Raw genomic sequence first — 26,134 nt, 5'->3', positions numbered from 1 at the left:
AGGAGCACAGAACCAGGACCGTTTTTTTTTATCACCAGCACAGCGTCAGGACAGTTCCGTTTAACGAACTTGCACGACTTTTGCATTATAATATTGTTGTTATGTACTTTGCATGGTACTTATGACACATTAGAGAAAAATTAAGCAATAAAACAGTCGTTTTATTGCCGTTCTGATACAATGTAAACAAACCCCCCAGCACAGAATCAGGACCCACCAGCACCCGTCAGGACCAAATCACCAGCACAGTACGTTCTCTCGCAGGACAACCATACCCACCGTGATGTTAAGTTATCTTGAATCTGTTAAATGTGGAGCCAACATAAAGAACAACGTCAACGCAATAATGGTCCATATTTTTTTTCTTTTTTACTAAACCAGGACAAGGGAATAATGAAAGTAATGCCAACTGAATGTTTTGTACTGCTTCTGCTATTGAAAAGGATTTAGTTTTTGCAGAAATGTTTTAAATTTTCCTTGTTTCTCCTCTTCAACTTCCACAGGTTGAATACATTCCTTTACTCCAACTGTTTTAATGATTTCCTCCAAACATCTAGCACCTCTCCCTACATTTACCAAGGCTTGAACCAACACACTTATGGTGGGCTTCACTTTCTGATCTTCTCTCCATTGGAATAATATTTCCTTACATTCTGCCACTAAATGTAATCCATTTTCATACTGGATTATATTTAATAATGTTACAGGTAATCCTAGTTCTATACCAAGAGGGAAGGATACTTCACCAATTACTTGTGCCAACTTATCTAATATTTCATCTGTTGGAATTAAATCCAAGTATTCTTCATTGAAATCTGTAAAATATTCTTATTTTTATTAAGTTATTTACGAATAGTTAATAATATAAATACAAGTACTTCAAACATATACATCACATAACCTTTCGAAATATAAATATAAATTAATAAACCAGTGTGTCATGTTCTAGCAAAAATACTAACATTATGAAAAACGGTGACAAAAATAAAGGTTCACATCAAAGCAATTTCGCTCAAAAAGGAGCACTGGTGTTTTGAAGTATTGAAAGCATGCATCATTTAACGGTTTCTAAGTGCATTATGTTTACACAATGTAACTGCACATCCATTGTTGATCCTATAAAAGGTTGACTTTTTAACAAATAAATGGGGAATGTGTCCATGAGACACAGATGATGCTGCCACTTGCATATAACGTCAGAAAGGGGCTTAATTCAAGAACTTATCTGCGTTTTGTGATGATAATCATTTTGTATAAGATTCATAATATTTAGTTGAGGCAAACTAAAGTGAGAGAAAGGAAACGAAATTTGTTTTCCAATTGTAAAGGGGCATAACTCTAAAAAGGTAAAAGTGACGCAACATAAATTCAAAATTGATCTGAAATTTGTTATGATATTCATTGTATTTAAGATTTATAACATTTGGTTGAGGCAAACTAAAGTTAGAGAACGGAAATACTGCCGGACGTTAAGACGGACAAGGGTTAAACGTGCTTCTTAGTGTGTGTGTGTATATAAATCGAACTTACGAATAACTGAATGAGGGTTTCTTATTGGTAATTAGTCAAGATAAGTGTTCAGTAGTCATATATATTGTCTCACATATCATATTTACATTTGACAGTATCAATTTGTGTCTGCAAGTTTTAAAGATAATAACAAAAAGCACACAAGAATGTGTCCATAGTACACGGATGCCCCACTCACACTATAATTGTCCATGCTCAGTGGACCATGACATTGGGGTCAAAACTTTAATTTGGAATTAAAATTAGAAAGATCATAACATAGGGAACATGTGTACTAAGTTTCAAGTAGATGGGACTAACTTTATCACAAACTACCTTGACCAAAAACTTTAACCTGAACTCTCCACTTTCATTTTCTGTGTTCAGTGGACCATGAAATTGGGATCAAAACTATGATTTGGAATTCAAATTAGAAAGATCATATCATTGGGAACATGTGTACTAAGTTTCAAGTGGATTGGACTTCAACTTCATCAAAAACTACCTTGACCAAAAACTTAAACCTGAAGTGGGACGAACAGAAGCACAGACGAACGAACGGAAGAACGGATGCACAGAGCAGAAAACATAATGCCCCTCTACTATCGTAGGTGGGGCATACAAATGTGGGTAGAACTTGCTTTTCAAGGGAAATTACTTCTTAAGAAGAGACTAATTACACCAAAGTAATAGTTAAACTTCTTAGTCAAAAATGAACTGACAAGGCCATGACAAAAAATCAAAACGACCAAAAGTCAAACAACAGTGTACATGTACATAACACAACATAGGAAACTAAAGACTGGGCAACACAAACCCCATCAAAAACTAGGGGTGATCGCAGGTGCTCTTGAAAGAGTATCAGAATCTGTTCCACATCTAACATCCGTCGTGTTACTCTGGATAAATATGTTGATAAGCTGAACCCAATTGACTAGGAATCATGCAATTGACAACTACAGACATGTTTTCTTGTTTGATATTCGCATCATGATGCCCTTTCTTTTCCTCAAACTATTGTTTATTTTGCAACAATGGTAAACACTAAATTCTAAAGGCAATACCTCGCGAAAGAGATCAATTGAAAAATTCCTCAATGTCGACTTATTTGTAGATCTGATTTTGTTACAGAACGTTATCAATAAAAAAAAAATATCTGCCACAGTTTCCACAACAAAGGCAAAAGGGTAAAAAAGCGTCTTTCAATGGCAATAACGCTAGTATTGGATTAATTGGCAATGCTGACTTATTTGTAGATCTAAATTTGCTGATCATTCTTCTTTTGTTTTAGATTCTCTCAATGTTTTCTTTTTTCTGCTACATGTACATTATGTACAAAAAATGCTTCAAAGGTACTCATATAAGTGTTCAATTGACGATTTCTATATATTTTCACTTTAGAATAAGGTCTTATCTGGATTTAACTTGAAGTTCATCGATAATATTCAAACTTATCATTTAAAAGTCAGCGATGCATCAATACCTAATAATATGACACCAACAAATCAACAAATCTAGTACTGTGTGTGGTAGATTTATAATCACACATAAAGCCAGTATTGAAATCAATATATATTGTCTTTGCCAACTTGTCTTATACTCAAAGTAAGATAAACAGTACAAACGTTATCAAAGACAAACAAAACCAGAATTTATATTCCTGGGCACCATGCCTCTGGCAACCTAACTGAAATTAAAGTCAAACCCCTTACATGGGATATGATTTTAAAAAGTTCAAAGCATAATATACAGTTTATTTTAATTTACCTTCAGGTTCAGGTTGATGTGACCTCAAACTCAATGTTAAACACTTAAACTAAAACCTAAAAATGTCTCAATTTCAAACTTCTACTGAAAAAAAAATACCCCCTATTTATCATTATTGTATGTATGCATACTAAAGGTTTTTTTTCTCAACTTCTTTGATATCCTTTAGAGTTCTCCAATATTTTGATATACATAGTCCAACTATCATATCATTTGAAGGATTAAAATGGACTCCACAGCAACCACCACACACACATATATCCAGTTAGCGACAAAGAAAAAAAGACAAGATTCAAAACCATCAAGCCAAAAAATATCAAGATTAACTGAAAAGTAATGTCTCATTGTCAATCATACAACATTATCTTATGTTTATATGATAATAACTTTCAGGCACCAACTATTCATACAAATTATTTAATTTTTCGAACCTCTGAAATATGAAGTTGAGCATTCAAAGTTCCCATCATTGTTACCGAAACACACTTATTCTTTTTCAGTGAGTTTCAATATTTCCCTGCTTGAATGTTTTAATCAACATTTTCAAGATACTAGCTTAACTTGTTAAGAATGAAGATTTATTTTTAATCATAAGCAAATTCATTTATATAAGCAAACACATGTTAGGTATTTTATCGTTTTGAAATATTTTCTTCTCCTGTAAAGCACAATAAAAATGTAAAATAAAAAACGTAGGCTGTTTTCAATGACACTTCAAATAGTTTGACGTTATAATGAATTTAGCACCATCCATTGCCCATTAAATTACTTGCTCATTGAGCCAATAATTAAATAAAAATAGAATGCGAATCAGACTGTGTATTGCATAAACGTGCATCACAAGCTTACACGAATCTCCATCTAATCATATGTTATATGCCTTTATATTTACTTTACTACTTTCCATCAACTGTTTCGCCTCGGTGGCGGAGCGGTCTAAGAAGTTCAACTACTGTACCAATCACTAGCCTGTCAACACTGAGGTTGTGAGTTCGAATCCCACAGGTGACAGGTGTGCTCAGCTCTAATCTTAAGTGACTATATAGTCAGTTTTCCTACAGATGATTGGCGAGTCTATGCACGCACTCCGGCAACCTCAACAAATAAAAGTAACGCCATGAAATACCACAATAAATCAACTGTTTCAATAATGAACCTATGTTTTGCTTTCATCCACAGTTTAAAGTATTTTAATTGAAAAACATACCACACTGTCTCTTTCTGATTCTTTTAACCTATAAAGATATTTTATAAATAAATATAGATTATATGTGTACTGCGTTTCAAGTTGATGATACCAAAACATCTTCTTTACAAGTGAACATTTTAGTTCTATAAAACCAGGTTTAATTCACCATTTTATACATTTGAAAATTAATGTTCATGTACAATGTCAGGAATATGACAGTTGTTGTCCATTCGTTTGATGTGTTTTATCACTTGATTTTGCCATTTGATTAGGGACTTTCCGTTTTGAATTTTCCTCGTAGTTCAGTATTTTTGTAATATTACTTTTTGTTTTATTCATTTGTTTAAATCTTATTCCTTTTATATTTAGTTATATCATTTTCTTTATAAATGATTCCATCTGATTTCAAAATAATTTTACCTTTCAACTACCTTTTTTTTAAATGTTGTTCTAGAACAACACCCAATATCTAAAACAAAATATATCGGATTCATTTTTTGGCACTCAAGGAGTAGATTTTATAAAATTTAGGCATTCCAGTAAGGCTCTGTACTGTTATGCCATTGGCGACTGAAAGACTTAATTACCACAAATTCACACTATTCGAAGGTAAAATAGAAATGGTGGAATGTTTTACGGACAATGACGATTGAAGAACAATTTCATCTCAACCGTGTTGTTCTTAAAACAAGCAATTTAAGTTTCCTGAGGTATAAGAGCCATCAAGGACGAGCTCATGAGGTACTTTTTAACAGACAAAGCAGACGTATGTCGTATAGTCAGTTTGTATTTTGAATCAGGAGAGGCAAAACACTTTGCAAGAAAAACAGAAATCTGTTTTGTTGTCAATACTATCAGGAAAATATTCCTATTGCAGGAAAGGGTACATCAAGACTTTAAAAAATGGATAAGTCTGCATGACTTTGAATAGTCAGTAAACGAACAACACATTGATCTACAGTCATCAACTGCCTATATAGACTTCAGTTTTATATCTATTGTGTGTATGATCGAGTTAAGCCATTTCAATTGATATTTTTAAGTGTGTCTTTCTTTGTTGTTATGTTATTCTTTTGTTTCAGGTAAGAATACAGATTTTGTACTTATTTAAACGTTTTAATCCTCTGCATTTGTTTGCACCTGTCTGAAGTCAAGAACCTGCTGTTCAGTAGTTGACGTTTGTTTATTTGTTTCTTTGTCTCGTTTGTATATTGATTAGACAGTTGGTTTTCCCTTTTGAAAGGTTTTACACTTGCTGTTCGGTGTGAGCCAAGGCTATGTGTTGAAGACCGTACTTTGACCTATATTTGTTTACTTTTATAAAATTGGACTTGGATCGAGAGTTGTATCATCGGCAATCATACCACATCTTGTAATATCTATTTAGCCAGAAAAAACGATCATTTTCCAATGAACCATTAACACGAGGTGGATGTCAGATGATACCTGCCAGACAGACAGACCTTAAAATCATTCCATACACCAAATAAGGTTGACTTTTTATATAAAGTTTAAGAAAAAACAGACCAAAAAATCAAAAGCTAAACATTGAGCAATGCACAATGAAAATGAGGTCATGGTCAAATAAAACCTGCAAAATTGACATGTACGTCATAAAATATTTCCATACACCAAATGCTGTTGACCTATTACATACAGTATCAGAAAAACAGACCAAAACAAAAAACTAGAGGCTCTAAAGAGCCTGTGTCACTCACCTTGTATGTGAATATTAAACAAAGGAAGCAGATGAATTCATGAAAAAATTGTGTTTTGTTGATGGTGATGTGTTTTTAAATCTTACTTTACTAAACAGTCTTGCTGCTTACAATTATCTCTATCTATAATGAAATTGGCCCAGTAGTATCAGTGGAAATGTTAATTAAAAATTTACAAATTTTATGAAAATTGTTAAAAATTGACTATAAAGGACAATAACTCCTTAGGGAGTCAATTGACCATTTCGGTCATGTTGACTTATTTATAGATCCTACTTTGCTGAACATTATTGCTGTTTACAGTTTATCTTTATCTATAATAATATTCAAGATAAAAACCAAAAACAGCAAAATTTCCTTAAAATTACCAATTCAGGGGCAGCAACCCAACAACAGGTTGTCAGATTCATCTTCCAATTACAGGGCAAATAGATTTTGATCTGATAAACAAATTCACCCCAAGTCAGATTGCTCTAAATGCTTTGGTTTTGAGTTATAAGCCAAAAACTGCATTTTACCCCTATGTTCTATTTTTAGCCTTTGTGGCCATCTTGGTTGGTTGACCTGGTCACGCCACACATTTTTTAAACTAGATACCCCAAAGATGATTGTTGCCAAGTTTGGATTAATTTGGCCCAGTAGTTTCAGAGGAGAAGATTTTTGTAAAGATAACTAAGATTTACAAAAAAATGGTTTAAAATTGACTATAAAGGGCAATAACTCCTAAACGGGTCAACTGACCATTTCGGTCATGTTGACTTATTTGTAGATAATACTTTGTTGAACATTATTGCTGTTTACAGTTTATCTCTATCTATAATAATATTCAAGATAAAAACCAAAAACAGCAAAATTTCCTTAAAATTATCAATTCAGGAGCAGCAACCCAACAACCAATTGACTGATTCATCTGAAAATTTCAGGGCAGATAGATCTTGACCTGATAAACATTTTTATCTGTGTCAGATTTCCTCAAAAGGTTTTTGTTTTTGAGTTATAAGCCAAAAACTGCATTTTACCCCTATGTTCTATTTTTAGCCGTGGCGGCCATCTTGGTTGGTTGACCTGGTCACGCCACACATTTTAAAAACTAGATACCCCAAAGATGATTGTGGCCAAGTTTGGATTAACTTGGCCCAGTAGTTTCAGAGGAGAAGATTTTTGTAAAAGATTACTTTAATTTACGAAAAATGGTTAAAAATTTACTATAAAGGGCAATAACTCCTAAACGGGTCAACTGACCATTTTGGTCATTTGACTTATGTGTAGATCTTACTTTGCTGAACATTATTGCTGTTTACAGTTTATCTCTATCTATAATAATATTCAAGATAAAAACCAAAAACAGCAAAATTTCCTTAAAATTACCAATTCAGGGGCAGCAACCCAACAACCGATTGACTGATTCATCTGAAAATTTCAGGGCAGATAGATCTTGACCTGATAAACATATTTACTTCATGTCAGATTTGCTCTAAATGCTTTTGTTTTTGAGTTATAAGCCAAAAACTGCATTTTACCCCTATGTTCTATTTTTAGCCCTGGCGGCCATCTTGGTTGGTTGACCGGGTCACGCCACACATTTTTTGAACTAGATACCCCAATGATGATTGTGGCCAAGTTTGGTTTGATTTGGCCCAGTAGTTTCAGAGGAGAAGATTTTTGTAAAAGTTAACAACGACGACGGACGCCGGACGACGACGGACGCAAAGTGATGGGAAAAGCTCACTTGGCCCTTCGGGCCAGGTGAGCTAAAAAAAGCTTAACATTCTGAAATGGACCATGAAAATGAGGTCAGGGTCAAATAAAAGTTAACCTGCAAGTCAAACCTGCACATCGTAAAATATTTCCATGCACCCGATATAGTTGACCTATTTCATACAGTAAAAGAAAACCAGACCGAACACAAAAACTTAACTTAACCACTGGACCATGAAAATGAGGTCAAGGTCAGATGACAACTGCAAGTTGTACATGTACACCTTACGATCATACATCAAATAGAGTAGACTTATTGCTTATAGTATCTGAGATATGCACTTGACCACGAACTTTAACGTTGTTCTCTGATCCATTAAATGAGGTCGAGGTCAAGTAAACCAACTGTGTGAAAGGCATGCTGACCTTGTAAAGAACGAATATACATGTACCAATATAGTTATCCTATTACGCATTATAAGAGAGAAATTAACATTACATTTTTTTTTTCAAGTAGTCACTTAATTAATAAGATGAGGTCAAGGACAGTGGACATATGAAAGACATACAAACTTCATATCGTAAGGCTTATATATACAAATTATGGAGCATCCAGGTCTTCTACCTTCTGAATTTTTAAGCCTTTGATAAGTTAAATAATGCAGCCGCCGGAAATCATTCCTATGTCGAGCTTTCTGCGACAAAAGTGAAAAAAGAGATATTCAATCAGATGACTTTTCGGACTCTTAAAAAAAGTAAGTTCACAAAAATAATGAACTCCGAGGAAAATGTCATGTTCCTGACTTGGTACATTCATTTTCAAATGTAGATAACGGTGGAATGAACCTGGTTTTATAGCGCTTAACCTCTCACTTGTACGACAGTCGCGTCAATTTCCATTATATTGACAATGATGCATGAACAAAATGTCACAAATAAGGGTACAAAAACAACACGACCACCAAAAACTAGGGATGTTTCAAGGTGTTACGGAAGGGGAAGCAGATCAAATTTTTCTTGACATACCATTATGATCATGGACATGAAGGCTTGAAATCTGGGAAAATTTGCACATATTTTAGAGCATAAAACCAATAGCACATAACAATAACAGCCATTTGTTAAGCCAGATGTTCGAATGTGTTTATAGGTTTTTTCTTCTTATTTCTACAATTTATGAATACATCATTTTCTTAAACAGCATGTTGATTCCATTTTATTTATACAGATAGACATACTATAAAAAGATCATGTTGATTTATAAAATCTCGTCGACGATAGTAAGCCTTAAAGGTTTGTACATCAGACACGTGTTTCGGTAACATAAGACTCGTCCCTGCTAGAAACAAGACAGTTGGAAAGCCAAATCTAACACACAGTGGAAGAGTATTTTAAACTTAAAAGTTGGAAAATTTGTGCCAAATAAGAATTTTTGTTAGGAGGGGGAAGGTATGGGGTGTGCTTTTAGGGGGAGGGGTGGTGGCAAGAAATGTAAAATTTTATTCGATATTTCAAAATCTATCAACAGAAAATTTACAGAAAATGAAAGAATCATTGATATTTAATGTCAACAAAGACAAGCTGACGAGGTTTGTAACAACCATGCTCAGTTTCGACATGCAGATTTATACAGAGAATACGTGATTCTTTACACTTAAGTATTCATTTAAAAACCAAAAATTGAAATAAAAAATTAAAAATATAGCTTACTTGGCAGAGCATATGGGTAGTTAATTCCATCTGTGTTAAAGCATTCCACATTTTCTTGAAAGTTCCTGAACATTTTTCTCTCCAGTTGACCAGTATTCTATACTTGACAATCTGAACACATCTAGGATTATTACTTTTAAGATCATCCCATTCTTGTAAAGCCATTCCAAGATGTATGGCCAATTCTCGTATTGTGGTTTCGTCAAATCTCGATGAAAATCTCTGTAGTTCAATATCACTTGGAATCTGGATCAATGCATCTTCTTGTAAACCTGTTTAAAACAACACATACCACTAATACTGTGAATATAACCGATATCGGACTGACAATTCCGATCGACCTTTTGAGGACTTAGATTTGCTATATAAGCAAGGCAGGACAACCACAAAATATATTGTGCACATAATTAAGGCCGTTACTTTTCTCGATTGAATTGTCTTACATTATCATTTCGGGGCCTTTCATAGCTGACTATGCGGTATGAGTTTTGCTCGTTGTTGAAGGCCGTACGGTGACCTATAGTTGTTAATTTCTGTGTCATTGTGGTCTCTTGTGGAGAGGTGTCTCATTGGCAATCACACCACATCTTCTATATGTTCTACTTTAATCTCCAATTGACAATGCTGACACCAGTCTGAAACATATTTACATTGACTGGGTTGCTATGTGAAGTTTGGTAGTGAATATTCCCACACCTTTGCTAAATTCATTAATAATGTCACATGATGTTCGACAAGAACATTTTATTTATTTTTGACCAACAAACATTTTTGAGACAGATTAAATTAATTTCCTTTTCTACTAATCAGACCTATAATGGTTTGACCATCCAATCAAGTAAAATCCATACAGCTTCCAATATCATGACTATCAGAATTATGATAAAGAACATTTTTATTGATGTTTGACCAACGTTGAGACAGATTAAATAATTTCCTTAGTCTACGAATCAGACCTATATTGGTTTGACCATCCAATCAAGTTAAAGCGTACAGCTACCAATAGCATGACTATCAGAATTATGATAAAGAACATTTTTTTCTATTGCTTTAATATAGGTTGCACTTTGTAAATACAGCTGTTTCTCAAACCACGCTTCTTTTTGGGAGATTTAGAATATTAATAGAAAATTAATTTTGTTTACATACTGGTTCCCAGTTATGCTCTCTGTGTTCCATCTCATAGAGGCATAATGTGGGAATGTTACCAGTAAATATACATGTGCATATATTGTTTACATGGAAATCTGTGGTAACCCTTTATTCGAGGTTGGGGTAGTTCAGAAAATTAGTGTTAATTTAAACTCTGAAAAGTTCAGGGCATACAACCGTTGAAAATATGCCGCACAGCCCTATATTTTGACCTTTGAAAAAAAATCGTAGTGCATATGAACTTTCAATTCTAGAATAAGATTTTTTTCAAAACTTCATAGTAGAAGTGGTACAGTTTTAGCCGTAAAAAGAGTTCCTATGGGAAATTGCATTGTCAATATTTACAGAACTGCAACCTTAAAAATTAATCGTCAAGCCATTGTCACTGTTCCAATGAGATTAATTAATGTGCGAAATATCTTCCGCAATTTTTGCAAATCAATCAACAGCATGCTTTAACATTCCCTGAATTTGCTTCAATTCAAATTTAGAGATTCTACAACTAAAGTTGAATTGAAAACCTTGATTTTAGTAATTTTCAACAAGCAAAGCTATCTCGCAAATTCTGATTAGCGTTTGGTACAAAGGAAACATAATCCTGAAATAACTCTGAGAGCATCAGAACCACCCACATGAGCACTGGAATCTTTTAGGCAAATTGTCCATAATTCCTACGTTTGTCTTCTGGACAATGGCAATATGGCAATACTATGCAGCACCAGATCGATTGCTGTATAATTGAAATCAGAATGTCATTGGAGCATGTGGAGCAAAACGGAGAATTTGTACCAAGGATATGCGGAATTCTAACATGACGTCCTTTAAACGCTTTGAGTACACACCCGTGGTAAAATATAAATATATATTGTTTGGGCTGTTCCGATCATACTCTCGCGTCATATGCTTTTTTATGAATGAGCTACCTGACGTCATAAAACGATAACGTCAGAATATAAGCATTTTACGAGAAAATACACGCTTTGTAAAAAGGAAAATCATCACAACAAGGAAACGCAAACAAACGATGCTAAAATGTGTTATATAAGCCATGTTTTGTATATGTTCCGGACCATATGAGTATTTGGACCATACGCGTATGGTTATGACCATATGGGTATATACTCATATGGTCCGACCGTACGCGTATGGTCGGGGTAATTTACACTATGTTACAGTTTACTTTGAATACTTCTAAACTTTTCATATGGTATGACCGTTCATTGAAAAGACGCTATCATATAGGTAATTTTATTATTATATTATAATAAAAAGATTAGCTAAATAAAAATTAGAAGTTTCATATAGGTAATTTTACTTACTTGTCAAAACTATAATAAACACGTTTATACTGAATGTCACTACCGATGGTCATTACCAATTTGTTATTACGAGTGAATTGCAATATGTCAACTTAAACAAATAAATCCAAAAAATTTCTTCAGAACTGTTACACAAGAAGTCACTGGAAAGTAACATAGTTTATTTATGGTGTCTTGTGAATATGGTGTTTTGCAGTCATTTTACGATATCTGAGATCTAGACTTCATAAAAACACCGTAGACATATCGGAATGACACAAGACCTCGGTATCACTGTACATAGCTGCAAAAAAGGCTAACTTTTCACTCGCAAACAAAAGGTGTAAATGAAAAAGATCATGCACAACCAAGACTTGCAAATGCAAAAAGCTATGATACCGTGTGGAAGTAAATGTCACCCCAAGCCTACATGCAAGAATGTAATTAGCGATGAAAACTAATTATGGCATCAATATTTAATCTTAACGTAGTCTTTGATTTATAAAATTAATACTTTGTCATGTATTAAACAATCATTGTTTTTTGTTAGATAAAGTTTTTGTATTACTGAAACGTTTATAATGTAATTTAAAAAAAAATACCTATATGGTCCAAATACGCGTATGGTCGGACCATATGAGTATACGCATATGGCCATGACCATACGCGTATGGTCCAAATACTCATATGGTCCGGAACATATACACATAAGACATATAAATACACTTATATAAGTTCCTCCAAACCCATCTAAATATGTTATTGTAAATAGTTTTAGCTGCCACTTATTCAGTTTGCTCCGTTCTTTTACGTCAATTTAATAGTGCGTTCATTTATCAGAACGGCAAATAATGCCTTTACCTAGAGCCCTTCGATCCAAAACAATTGTCGTATTTGTCCTATTATAATCGAAATAATTCATGGGGGCTTAAATATATCTTGATTTTACCACAGGTTGTCCCTTTATGACAAATATTTTACCCTGAGCGATAGCAGGGGGGTAAAATATCGGCATAAAGGGACAACCCGTGGTAAAATCAAGATATATTCAAGCCCCCATGAATTAGTTCTTAATTGATCTGAATCAATTTCCAAACGTAAGCAGATTGTTGCATGTGTAATGTATTATCTTGCCAAAACCGGAAATGAGATCATTCAAACGTGCAGCATATGATGTTTGAGCGAAAATAAACAAACCAAGCAATACAAAAATGAATAAGAAATGTTCAAAAAAGTATACCGAAGAAATCGTTTATAAGATATCAAAGGTTGGGAGAGGACAAAGAACAAAGATAGTATAATAACAATAGGGCAGTGGATGAAAAGAAGTTGATGCTGTTTTTGATAAAATAAGAAGTAAATATAGGATTCCTGATTTGATATCAATTTGATTGAAACTGCAAACAACCCTAACACAAGCAGTTAATGAACATGTTTTGCTCTGAAGGAATTTCGAAGAAAAATGATATCTGATTTGATTCACAGCTCGTTGCTGAGGGTCTGGATCTACAACAAGTAGTTCATCAATGTGATTAGGAGCGAAAACGTCTTTGGGTTGCAGCAAGGTATAAACTAGTGTAATGAACAGATCAGTAATATCTAATTAAGGTTAATTACCTGGACAGTCCTCTTCACATTGTTCTTTTTCCTGAAACATATAAATAAGGCGGGCTATGTTAAACATGTTAAATTAAAGTTAATAGGAAAACAGTGTTGACGTCACATCGTGTATTTCCATTAAGGTTTATGACCCCTTCTGTAGCCATTTTTGTACGAACTTTTCAAACTTCAATTGTATCAAAACTACAGATATAATGAATAATATAGATAGGCCATTTTGTACATATTCCAAGGGGAAACTTGATGCAAGGCATTATTTTTTACTGTTTCATTAAATCTAAATGAAAAAGAGGACTTTGTGGCAAATAAATCAAGATTTTTATAAAAAAATCCACAGCCTTTAATACAGAGATTTTTGTTATAAAATTTGAAACATAAATTACTTACTTGATTTTCTATGATTTGCAGTGTTTATTTTTTACAAAAAGATCTAAGCAACCTGTAAATTCCAACACACCTGGTGCTGAGTCCCTAAAGTCGAGCGCACCCTAAAAGGCGTACTGGATTTTGTCCATATTTAAATTTGTTTCAACCAATAACTACATTTATAAACTTGTTTTAAGAAAATCAATGCTAGCACTGTATGCAGTAATCCTATTTCTATCAGTCATCAAATTGCCAAACATGAGAGTACAAGGATAAAGGCTGTTGATTTTCTATAAAAATCTTGATTAATTTGCCAAAAAGTCCTTTTTTTTCTATTAAATGCAATGAAATATTATTCATTATATATGTAGTTTTGATTCAATTGACGTTTGAAAAGTTCACACAAAAATGGCTACAGAAGGGCTCATAAACCTTAAAAACTTTAACATGCTATTGACTAGGGTAGATTACTTTCAAATTACAAAGAACCGGTCAACCTGTACACGAAAATATAGAAAGACGAAGCCAAAAGGGTATACATGTATGTATAGATACAGGGTTTCTGCTGGAAATAATAATAAATGTGGCGATTAAAATTCGTCATTTGCGAAAGAATTTGTTTGAAAGAAATATATATAACTATTTGTTGTCATCCATCTTAGCTTGTTTATTTACTTTTTTTACGGATTTCTCGCATTTTATCCGATCAGACAATACTCGGAATTCGTCTTGAACTCATTAATATTTTGACAGGAAATCAATAATCAGCTGATTGCATTTGATAGGTATCGACAACAAAGTACTAATTAATAAAGGTGTTGATTGTGTTGTTTGACAAAATAATATGATGAAATGGCGTTCGTCACATGTCACATAAAGGATTTATTAACCCCTTGGGGACGCACGTGTTCGAAGCAAACTTTTGACGTCTCCTCTCCTTCTTGTGATGATAGTCCAGAAAATAAAACTGTTTTTATAACGGAAAATGTGCAGAAGCAAGAAAAATCTTCGATTTAAACTTTATCCTTTGGCCATGTTGACTTTGATATAGATAATTAATTTGAGAGAGTACTTTATAAATGACGTGTTTCAAGCATAGTTTTACGTCTCAACTTTTTCATTTACGATGGTCTAGAAAAGAAAAATATGGTTATGAAGAAATCTATGCAAAAGGTTGGAAATAACCCCTCGAATGAGAGAAACCACTCACTGTAATGACTACACCTTAAATGAGGGATTGATTTCGAGTGATAAAAGCTTTTGTTTTGTTGTAAAAACCACTTCTTAGTACAAAAGGGCACATAATTTTCTTTTGAAGAAATTTCCCCAAAGAACTGTACATCTTTCTGGTATTATATGGTCAAAACATGTCCAAGAATTTTGTTATATTCCTCGACTTATATCTTATTTATTAAAAGTTAGTGGCTCCCTTTTTTAGAAAAGTTGTTCAAAATATAATGAATTTTCCCCTTTTTAAGTTAAAAAAAGTTCTTCTTTTCAAAAGTAAAGGTTTAGTGTTTATTCATTAAATGTAGACTCTAAGATAAGTTTGAGAAAATAATCCCAGAAAACAATGGAGCAAACTCATCTTATTTAGGAGGGGGGGGGGGGGGGGGTTAAAAAAAAAGGAAAAAATAATAAAGTGGCGAAAAATATATTGTTTTGCCGAAAATGGTGGCGAAAAAAAATAATTGACCCAGTGGAAACTCTGTAGATATATAAAAAAAGTCACTGAAATATAATTCTTATCTTTTCCAACATAAACTATCCATCACTTTATTCTATAAAACCTAGAAACAGATTACAAGATAACATTTTAAAACATCACAATTTGTACTTTAGATGAAAACTAGCAGAACCACAAAGTATTCCAAAACAAATAAACTTATTCTATTAAAGCCATATGATTTATTACCTGATCTTGATTCCAAATATTCCACTTTTCTTTAGTATGTACAATCTTGTGTTTATTACAGATCCATTCATCAGTCGTGAGTGCTGCCTCTTCAGTTATATGGCATTCTAACCTGGAGCATGCATATTCAATGTAGAAGGGTAGTTTTTGGCTGATAGGTGTGGCCTGGACTGTGGACTTATAGAACTCTGAGATTCTCTCCAATGTTGTATACATGCATTCCTTGATACCAGTGGCAATATCTGGTACAATCAGTCCATTGGAGGTTTCATGGACTATGTAGAGAAATATCTTGTTGCCTTCAACACATACAACAATATCATGTGCTTTGTCGAATGATAATCCAATGAATCCTGAAAACAGGAGTTGTTTTTCTTCATATGTCTTCACAGCCCACATGCTGAGACATGCGCTAATGAGACGATTCGGTAAGGCTGGTGGTATTATTGTCCCTTTGAATACAAATGCTAGACTAATGGCTTTCTCTGGTGTGCATTCATGGGTCATGAATCTTGTGTCATTTCTTTGAGTGAGCATACAGGGAACAAAGAAGTTTTCCACTGGTAACCGACTTCCCGTATTAGTATCATATCTACGCTGCTCTGATAGAATATCAAGGTGGATAAGCATATCAAATATGAACTCTTTGTAGGGTGATATCTTATTGAAGTGCTTTTGTTCCCAAATAAGATAAAGATCTTTTCTTTGTATTATTCCACTTTCTGACATCTTTTCGAAAGTGTTTCTAATAAGGCCTTTCTTTGGCCAGAAGGCAATATCTGTAAAGTAAAATTCAAACAAAGTACAAATTTAAAAAGTTTTAAACAAATCTTATGATAAAAAACTAGCTCAAAACACAAAAAGAAAAAATCAATTGAAGGAAATAATTTTGTGACCTCTAAAAAGAGTTTACTAACGATGTCGGGACATACATGTGACTAATTTGTAAATCTTGTCTTGCTGATTATGTCGGCTTTTGTTGTTTCCATCTTTCTTTTATACTTTTTAACTAAATAGGCAAAGATTTAAAACAAAAGACTGTTATCATTTGCCATTTAAGGGCACTCACTCCTATAAAACGACGTCTGACAGTTTTTACAGAATAGCTTATTACAAGATATCAACCTTTTGATAATGTTTGGCACTGTCATATTTTCTCTCTATTCATTTTTATTACAATAAACAAAGCTTGCATTTCGTCCCTATGTTCAATCTTTGAACCCGTTTAAAAAATATATATACTCTAATAACACTGATAATGACTTTGGTCTAATTTGTTTAAGTTTTGCTAAGAGGTTACAAACATTACGATGATGTTTTGTATAGGTAAACGAACAACAAATAGTGAGAAAAGAGGTGAACAAGGGATACTAAACAGATCTACAAATTAACAAACATAACAGATTGCATTAAAAGTAAAAAGAATACATTGTTGACAATATAATGAAATGTTATGCAACTGTCAGGAATATGACTGTATTCGATTTGTCTGATGTGTTTCAGCTTTTGATTTTGACATTTAATAAAAGACTTTCCGATTTGAATTTTTATTGAAGTTCAGCACTTTTGTTATTTAACTTTTTAGTTCATGATTTATCAATGATTTTTGAGATTCATTTTTTATTTTCGAATTGGGTGGATAATTTTTTTAGTGTTTCTGTACTTTTTGTTATAGCAGAATTGAAACGTTTACAGTCAACAGAAAGACTTGTCAATCTAGCTGGACATCATATTCTGACTCGGAGCGTTCTAGTTATAACGCATACTCTTGATGCGTACTAAGCAGAGAAAATGGCAAATATCAATGTTCATGTATTTAGTTTGACTAAATTTTGGGTTCGAGTCAAACTTGATACTACAATTAACGACTTTATTGAAGTTTTTAATTGTTTTGGTTAAATAAATATATTCGAGATCTTATATTGATAAAAAAAATTGGTAATATGCAATGTTTTCTTTTACAAACTACAGAGATGACCTATACTAGCTGATCATTAAAATAAAGGCAGAAAATAGGAAGATCTTAATGTTCTGATCATGTTTGACCTACTTCTATTTTCCCTATCTATCATACGTAATGATATTGAGACCATTAACACATGTTAACCTTATGTATTATTTTGCAGCCATTTGAATGACTGACAGCAGCGATACAAGCACAAACTCTTTAGAAAAGATACTCCAATGAACATTTGGTCGAATTGTTTTAGTAGTTTCAGAGAAGAACATTTTTGACATCAAGAAATGGCAATTGTCAGGTGATTAAGTCTTTGTTTCACTGCCTTTTGTATCTGTGATTGTATATATGTAAGGCCTTTTATCTTAAAACTTTCATTTGTACAACTTCAAACATCATATCCAGTATTATAATTGGTTGATTTATGAGTCTGTGTTTGAGAATTTTTCTAGAAAGTTTTAGAACTGCAAATTTTTAGTTTTGAAAGTCTTTTGAATTGTTTTGACAATCATCTAGCCTAATTAAAAAAAAAGAAGATGTGGTATGATTGCCAATGAGACAAATGTACACAAGAGACCAAAATGACACAGACATTAACAACTATAGGTTACCGTATGGCCTTCAACAATGAGCAAAGCCCATACCGCATAGTCAGCTATAAAAGGCCGCTATATGACAATGTAAAATAATGAGATTATTAGCATATTATATAGACACGTGGCTGTGTTTGATGGCCATGGAGAATATACAAGTGGATAGTATATCATATAATACCTGTAACAAAGGATCTCATCACTTCGACCAGAAGCAGCGGACTGATGATCACATAACCTTTCAACTGTGGGGTATCAAAATAGACCAATTTCCCCAGTGAGTGGTGAAATTGTAGAAAATCTCTCAGCTCTTCATTTGATAAGACAGACACCTTGCTGATGGAATTCAATTCTTCAACTTCTCTCAATGACAATACTTGTTTCCCTTTTGCTACCAGGTTAGCAATCTCAAGTTCAAGAGGAACAGATGCATTGGGCATTTCCTCTCCCCAACAAGGATGTTGAAAGGTAAGGTCTGTGATTGATTTCTTAAGGACATCGATCTCTGGGTCTGTTTTGTCTGTGGCATTGACAAATATTTGGTTGGCAATCACCAGATGTCCTCGTCCTTCGTGATCTTTAAATAACTCTTCTACTCCTCTATATAACTCTGTACGCCGTGTTTCAATATCTTCCTATTAAGAAATACAGAAGTACAGAATGTAATAAGATTTTATGGTGAAACGCAATGTATGTACTGACATAGTTCATGTAAAACTAATTTATCACTGAATCCATTAATCCAAAATTAAAAGTTGATGATTTTAGACAAGTTTAATTCTCCTAAACAATTAATAGAAAAAACTAAATAAGGGCGTGTAAAATGACAGCAAACCGTTTATTGGTTGTTTATGTAAAACAATTAAGCAATTCATGGGGCCAACTCCTAAATGCCAAAAAAATAGAATATTCAACGAATCAACATATTGAGATTGAAATGTAATTACATTAAACTATGTTAAGTGTTCTTAGTAATTGCACAAATTGATATAAAGTGTTATTTTCCAATGAATCATGGATTAATTCCAATAAAGCATCAATGGAATTTTGAATATTTAATTTGACCTCCATACTTTCATCACAAACATCATTTTGGAAGCGGACTAGATATAGAAGTTTTTGCACAGAAACGACATTCTGGTACATTTTCAATACAATCAATGATCACTACACGATAACTGTAACAGTGAAATACGTCGATATAGAAATTTATTTCCATTGTGTCATCATTAAAACTAAAGTTATTGAACTGAAAAAAACTCGGGTTTTTCAATTTGTTGGTAAAAATCCTATCTTCAAAGTCTGTAATAGATTCTTGATTTTAAAATATTTGAACCTTTCGAATTAGTAAAGAGACATTGCAGAAATGTGCATCGCATCTGGTGCAATTAAAATAATGATGTCAGATCTTGTATAGGTATTCTCAATAATCCTAAATTTGCCTTTTTCTGTTATATTCTAACAACAAACATGCCTTAATTTCAATTTGCTGCTGTGATTTTGACCTTTGACTGAAACGATGCTTCATTCTCAATTGATCTAATATTTGTCCAAACATTTGTGTAACATATTTGTTTGACACAAATTTATTTACCTTAAGTTTGGATTATTATTAAACAACTTCCCCCGACAAAAGAAGGAATCTTTTCCTTCACAATGGACAAATCAAGCAAATGATAAAGGTTTGACGAATGATTGAAAGATTTTACAAATAAGTTTTACTTCATTGTAACTTATGCAACAAAGGTACGACGTGTTTTGCTCATTCGTAGCACTAACTAATGCTAATGAAACTTTATAACAAACAGTATTGACTTCATATTAAGTGGTTACCTCTAACTGATTAATTCACAAACGTTAACGCATAAACCACACAACAGTTAGTAATATCCCTTCTGCAACCTTGTAACAGTAGGGACAGTAGTTATTATGAATTATCTAATTATAAAACAATAAACTTTTCAAGAAAATATTATTTTAGTTTCTCCTTACAGCTGGACAACCAATAAAATAATATTATAAATTGCGCTGACTGACCTAAAGGGGGCACTCCAGTCATGTTTCAGTGATTCCCTATATAATCAACTAAATTTTTCATACGTAAGGGGGGCCCCTGGATCCACCTATGCTGTATATAACTTAACATTAGTTCACTTACCTTTGGTACTTTGTCTTTATGGGTAGCAACAAACAAGATCTTTGGAATTCCTGGATATACTGCCTTACAATACGTAAGGATACAGTTTACCCAGTGTTGTAAAAATACTGAAAATAAAACAACATATCAATACAATACATCTCTTACGTCCATTTATATGGTTATTCGGGTTAAATAGCTGGCTTGAGTTTGCAATATTGATATGGGTTTTTAGAAATTTCTTGTGTTTTTTGTCTGTAACTAAATACATAAAATGTTGTTTTATTTTCAAAGGTAACATTGCTATTTCAAAGTTAGTTCTCTGACTCTATGAATTCAATTTTGATCACTGCCCATATCACCAAGTTAACAATACCTTGCGAACCCCTTTTGATTTAAACATATTAAAGATCGCGATTCCAAACACCTGTTTCTCTCTGCATTTTTCATTTTGTATAAAAACTCCTGTCTTTCAGCATGTTTCATCATTGATTTCCTTACTCTTACTTACACCCTCTGGTCCGACCGATGAATTTAGAATTTGTATGATCAGTTAACAACATAGTTCATGTTGTAATGATTTGTAAGTCTTGAACGTGTTATATGTTTATATTAATAAAATGAATGGTTTTATATTATATAACCTGCAGGGGTTGGAGTCATATGCTGCCCTGGAAAGCACAATACATCAGGGACCTGTTCATGTAATCCTTTACTTCCATCAAATACAACCAGAAACAAAGCTCTGTAGGTCATGAAGGTCTGGTGTGTAGTATAATATACGTACTGTCCACCAAAGTCCCAGAAAATGAGTCTTCCAACTTTCATCTTGTACTTTCCACTCTTTAGGACTTTTTCCATTTTTCTTCTGATTTCATCTATAGTCATCTTTGCTTTCATTTTCTGTTTCAACTGCTGTCGTGATAGAGGCACAACGGAGGACGCCTGAGGTGACAAAGTTAGGGCTGCTGGAGATTGGTTGGTGAGATTAACTGATGTGTTTAATGGGAGAGGCAATGCAATAGCTTGTGACTGCTGTAGAACACCTGGATTATTCAAGTCATCATCCTTACTTCTAGAAGGACTATTATCTGATGCTTGATGTTGGTCCAACTTTTCTATTGGATGAGGATCCTTTTCTTCTGTTGAAGTCATTAAAACCTTATTGTATACCACATCCATGGCATTATAAGTTTCTGTATGAAAAAAAAAACACACCACTTTATAGAAGTATAAAAAGATAAATATAAATGCTAATTTTTATATGAAGTGCTTCTTTTGCTTTGTTCATAAGAAGTGCTTTTTTCGCTTTGTACATAAGAGAGTAATAAAATTCTATACATATAAATATACCTACCGCAGATGTAATTGACTGTTACAATTTACCTCCACATAAATCTACATGTATGATAACCTATGCGCATACACTTTTTCAATTTCACTGAGTTAAAATTGAAATTAAAAACAAGAGTAAAAATGCTAAAATGTTTCGGCTGCTTTACTTACCCTGATTGATTTGATGTTGACAGTCTTGAAAATAAGGCTAACACTTTGTATAAAATTTCAATTTCAATCTTCAACAGCTCAGGCAATGCCAAAATGTCCAACAAATCTATGGCTTGCATGCATATTTCTTAAATTGCATTTACATAACTTAAACATATTTCTAAAACAAAAATTACAATAAAAAAAACCTTCCCCTTCCAAAAATAATATAATGCTCTGCTGAGCGCAGCCTAGTATGACCGCAGAGGTCGAACCCTGAACAGTTGGGGGCATTTTTGGACACAATATTCAACATGTTCAAGCTTGATACTGTCTGAATTTGGATTGTGTTCAATTTTTTTACATAATATAGGTTTCTGACACAAAATAAATGTGGTCAAAGATCTTAAAAATCTATTGCGCAGTACTGTGTTCTTCAAACTTGTCAATAATTTGAAATTTGAAAAATTTTGAAAAAAATAAATACATGAAATATGAACCCCTTAAAAAATTGAAAATTACCCCCCCTTTTGGAGCAATTACCCCCTAACTCAATCTTAGCCTTCCCTTTGTAGTATGGAACCTTGTAGTACAATTTTAGAGAGATCCAAACACTTAAACAAAAGTGATTGTTTGGCAACTAGAAAAATGTTTGTTTTTCGCCCCTTTTTTGCCCCTAATTCATGCATGTTTGGGGCACTTACCCCAAAACTCAATCCCAGCCTTCCCTTTGTGTTATGGAACCTTGTGGTACAATGTCAGAGATCCATACACTTACACACAAGTTATTGTCCTTAAACCACAAAAAATGCTTGTTTTTGACCCCATTTTGGTCCGTAATTCCTAAACTGTTGGTACAATAACCCCCAAAATCAATCCCCAAAAAAATGTTTGCGGTCGTATAAAAACCACTAAAAAACCAGAGTGTGTAAGGAGTTCCACAGAACTATGCTTCCCGCTTGCAGCTGTTGCTGTTTTTGAACTATTGTTTAAAAAACTTAATCCATTTATTAAGAAAAATACAGGAAAATGAAAACTAGAGGCTCTCAAGAGCCTGTGTCGCTCACCTGTTACTGTATTTACTGATGTCGGCCATCTTGGTTGGTAGGTAGGGTCATTACACACTTTTTTAAAATAGATACCATAGTAATGATTGTGGCCAAGTTTGGTTAAATTTGCCCATAGTTTTAGAAAAGAAGATATTGTACAAGTTCCAAAAATGATGAAAAGTTGTTAATATTGTCTATAAAGGACAAAAACTCCTTAAGGGGTTCTCTGAAAATTTTGGTCATGTTGACTTATTTGTAGATCCTACTTTGCTGAACATTATTGCTGTTTACAGTTTATCTCTATCTATAATAGTATTCAAGACAATAACCAATCAAAGCGCGAAAGCGCTGTAAAGGCAGTTAATTACAGGTTGTGTATTTCTAGTCCAGTTATATCATTATCTTCCATAGTACAGAGGTGGTTTGTAGTATTTCAGATTAAAAGTTCTCTTGTACCTAGTTCACCTATATTCATAGTATACTGTTTCAGTATATTTTCTGTACCTCGCCATGAAATGCATTTTTAAGACATAAAAGAACTTTTCACATAAATAGACTATTTTTAATTATTGATTATATACGCATTTTCAATGAATATGAAAAGTAGTTCACAAAGATTGACTTGTCACCGTGGTACATGTACATAGTAACATGTCAACTCTTTTGATGACCATATTTTTTCTAACTCCAAGCAAAATTATTTTTCAGTATAAACATGATAAAGTAATTTACCGGTATGAATGAAAAAGGAGGTTTAATTAAGAAAATAATGACATCTGGTGGTCATTTATAATAGCTGTCTCATTAGCATTTTAACCACTTCCCATATTTGCAATTAAGACAATCATGACAATAGAAGAAAATGATGCAACGCAAAAACAGAACTTACTTGTAAATAAATTGAAATTCTCTTTACGGTTTGAGTTTTTCTCATTGTTGGAGATTGTACATTTCTTATGCACTTTAGTTTGATAAACTCATTAAATATCATGTATATACCACATCTCCTTATCTTTATATGCATTACAATAACATTTACAATTGTAATTCAAATCTATATATCAAAGCAAAATGAATTTCACCACTTTCATTTATGCATCCCTTGGCAACATACTAGTTCTTAAATTACACAATATAAATTCATTTATATAAAAATAAAATTTAGTATACGACTCTTAACAGGTACAAATCAAAGAGCTGATAGCTCTGAGGTGGAATAAGGTGAATAAAAGGTAACTTGAAATACCATAAAAGCAGCCCCACTAACACAGGCTGCTTTGTTCCATTATCGTTATGATGTAAAAAAAATTCTTCAAACAAGAATGTGTCATAAGTGCATGGATTTCCCATCCGTACAATCATTTTCTTTGTTCAGTGGACTGTGAAAATTAGGTAAAATCTTTAATTTGGCAGTAAAATTAGAAAGATCATATCATAAGGAACACATGTGTACTAAGTTTCAAATTGATTGGATTTCAACTTCATAAAATACTACCTCGACCATAAACTTTAACCTGAAGCAGGACAGATTGACAGACCAGAAAACATAATACCCATAAATGGGACATAAAGATAGTAAGACTTGTTACATAGATACCCGCCAACTTTTGAAAGTTCCCGTGGTTTTTTTTAGTGCGCAACAACAATTTTAAACATTACAAATTTTAGCGAAGTATTTTGCACGATCTTGATTGTCTAGAAAAAGTGTCATATTTGTATAATGAACTCACATGCCTTTTTCTTAAGTCTGTTTGCATGATTCTATTATTAAATCGGTAGAAAAGATGAACATGTAGCTAGCAGACCAGGGTTTATTTATTTGTGTAAGAATATTAGATGCTTGTTGAAATTTCCAATTTTGAATTATGCACTAAGATGGACCTTTAACAGGTTGGGAACAACACTCCAAATGAGGGGTAACCCTCATTGGAAGAACATTACAACCCACTGTAAAAAAAATAGCACCTTTATATTCATATTATTTGATGAAACTTTTCCCCAAGAACTATGCATCTATTAAGTATTAAATGGTAAAAAATCTAAACTTATATATATCTTCTTTATTAATTTGACCCCTCCTTTAGAAAAGTTGTTCCAAATATAATGAATTTTCCCACTTTTGAGTTCAAAATCTTTAAAATTTTCTTTCTTTTTTTTCTCAACAGTAAAATGACCCCTTGTTTTAGGCACAATCCCTCATTTAAGGAACACCACTCATAATGGGAGGGGGAGGGGGTCACAACCTGTTTGTTGGTCTTTGTGAAAAAAGAATAGTACATTGTCCTTTAAATGATTTAATTGCATACAAAAATACAATATGTTACAACAAGTATTATGTCAATAAATTAGTGAAAAAAAATACTATTTATTATCTTTATGGTAGTACAGTAAGACTCCGGCCAACATGGCCAATCGGGTACCCAAAAATGTCAGCTAAAAATATCCGATTACCCGATATATTTAATTAGACGATGAATGTATATTCATTGAATATTCTACAATAATAAGTAGATATATTGCTTAATATGTGAAAAGGGCTGGAGGATTGATGGAGTGATTTTTATCAAGTACATCACCACGATGTTTGCGTAAAAAATTATCAGCTGATTATGTAATGATTAAATTTGTCTGCACTTGCAGTTTTTAAATCCTATATTTATTAAAATAAATCAAATGTCCTGAAATATTTATGTGAATTATTATCTTCCATCCATAGTTTGTCTTTACTTGTTTAGTAAACAAATTAATATCCATTATGTACACAGGTAAACTAATTTGGCTATAAATAGATCAAAGCATGTCTGTGTAGAATCTCTAATCTAAAATCGTTATTGTTATAATTTTATTTCTTTAATTAATCACATTTAAATTTATGAAAATAATCATGATTGATAAAGTAGTATTGCATAAAGTTTATGTTTTCGGAAGACTATTTATGTTTAGGTCATAGTTCTGGAGGCTTCTTCACAAA

General features: G+C 33.0%; 1 protein-coding gene across 1 annotated transcript in view; it reads right to left on the bottom strand.

Moving 5' to 3' along the window:
* Positions 1-319: 319 nt before the first annotated feature.
* The window catches only part of LOC134683421 (uncharacterized), a 43,772-nt gene continuing 17,957 nt past the window's right edge, over positions 320-26,134 (bottom strand). Inside the window, exons 4-11 of the mRNA XM_063542710.1 lie at positions 21,274-21,825; positions 20,651-20,757; positions 18,674-19,127; positions 15,943-16,721; positions 13,659-13,689; positions 9,592-9,863; positions 4,484-4,511; positions 320-815 (exon numbers count right to left, since the gene is read on the bottom strand). Of these exons, the coding sequence (XP_063398780.1) occupies positions 433-815; positions 4,484-4,511; positions 9,592-9,863; positions 13,659-13,689; positions 15,943-16,721; positions 18,674-19,127; positions 20,651-20,757; positions 21,274-21,825 (2,606 nt within the window). The 3' untranslated portion in view covers positions 320-432. The remainder of the gene's footprint in view (positions 816-4,483; positions 4,512-9,591; positions 9,864-13,658; positions 13,690-15,942; positions 16,722-18,673; positions 19,128-20,650; positions 20,758-21,273; positions 21,826-26,134) is intronic.

Source organism: Mytilus trossulus, chromosome 9 (assembly GCF_036588685.1).
Source record: "Mytilus trossulus isolate FHL-02 chromosome 9, PNRI_Mtr1.1.1.hap1, whole genome shotgun sequence".
Lineage (NCBI taxonomy): Eukaryota > Metazoa > Mollusca > Bivalvia > Mytilida > Mytilidae > Mytilus > Mytilus trossulus.
This window is presented reverse-complemented; position numbering and strand designations above follow the sequence as displayed.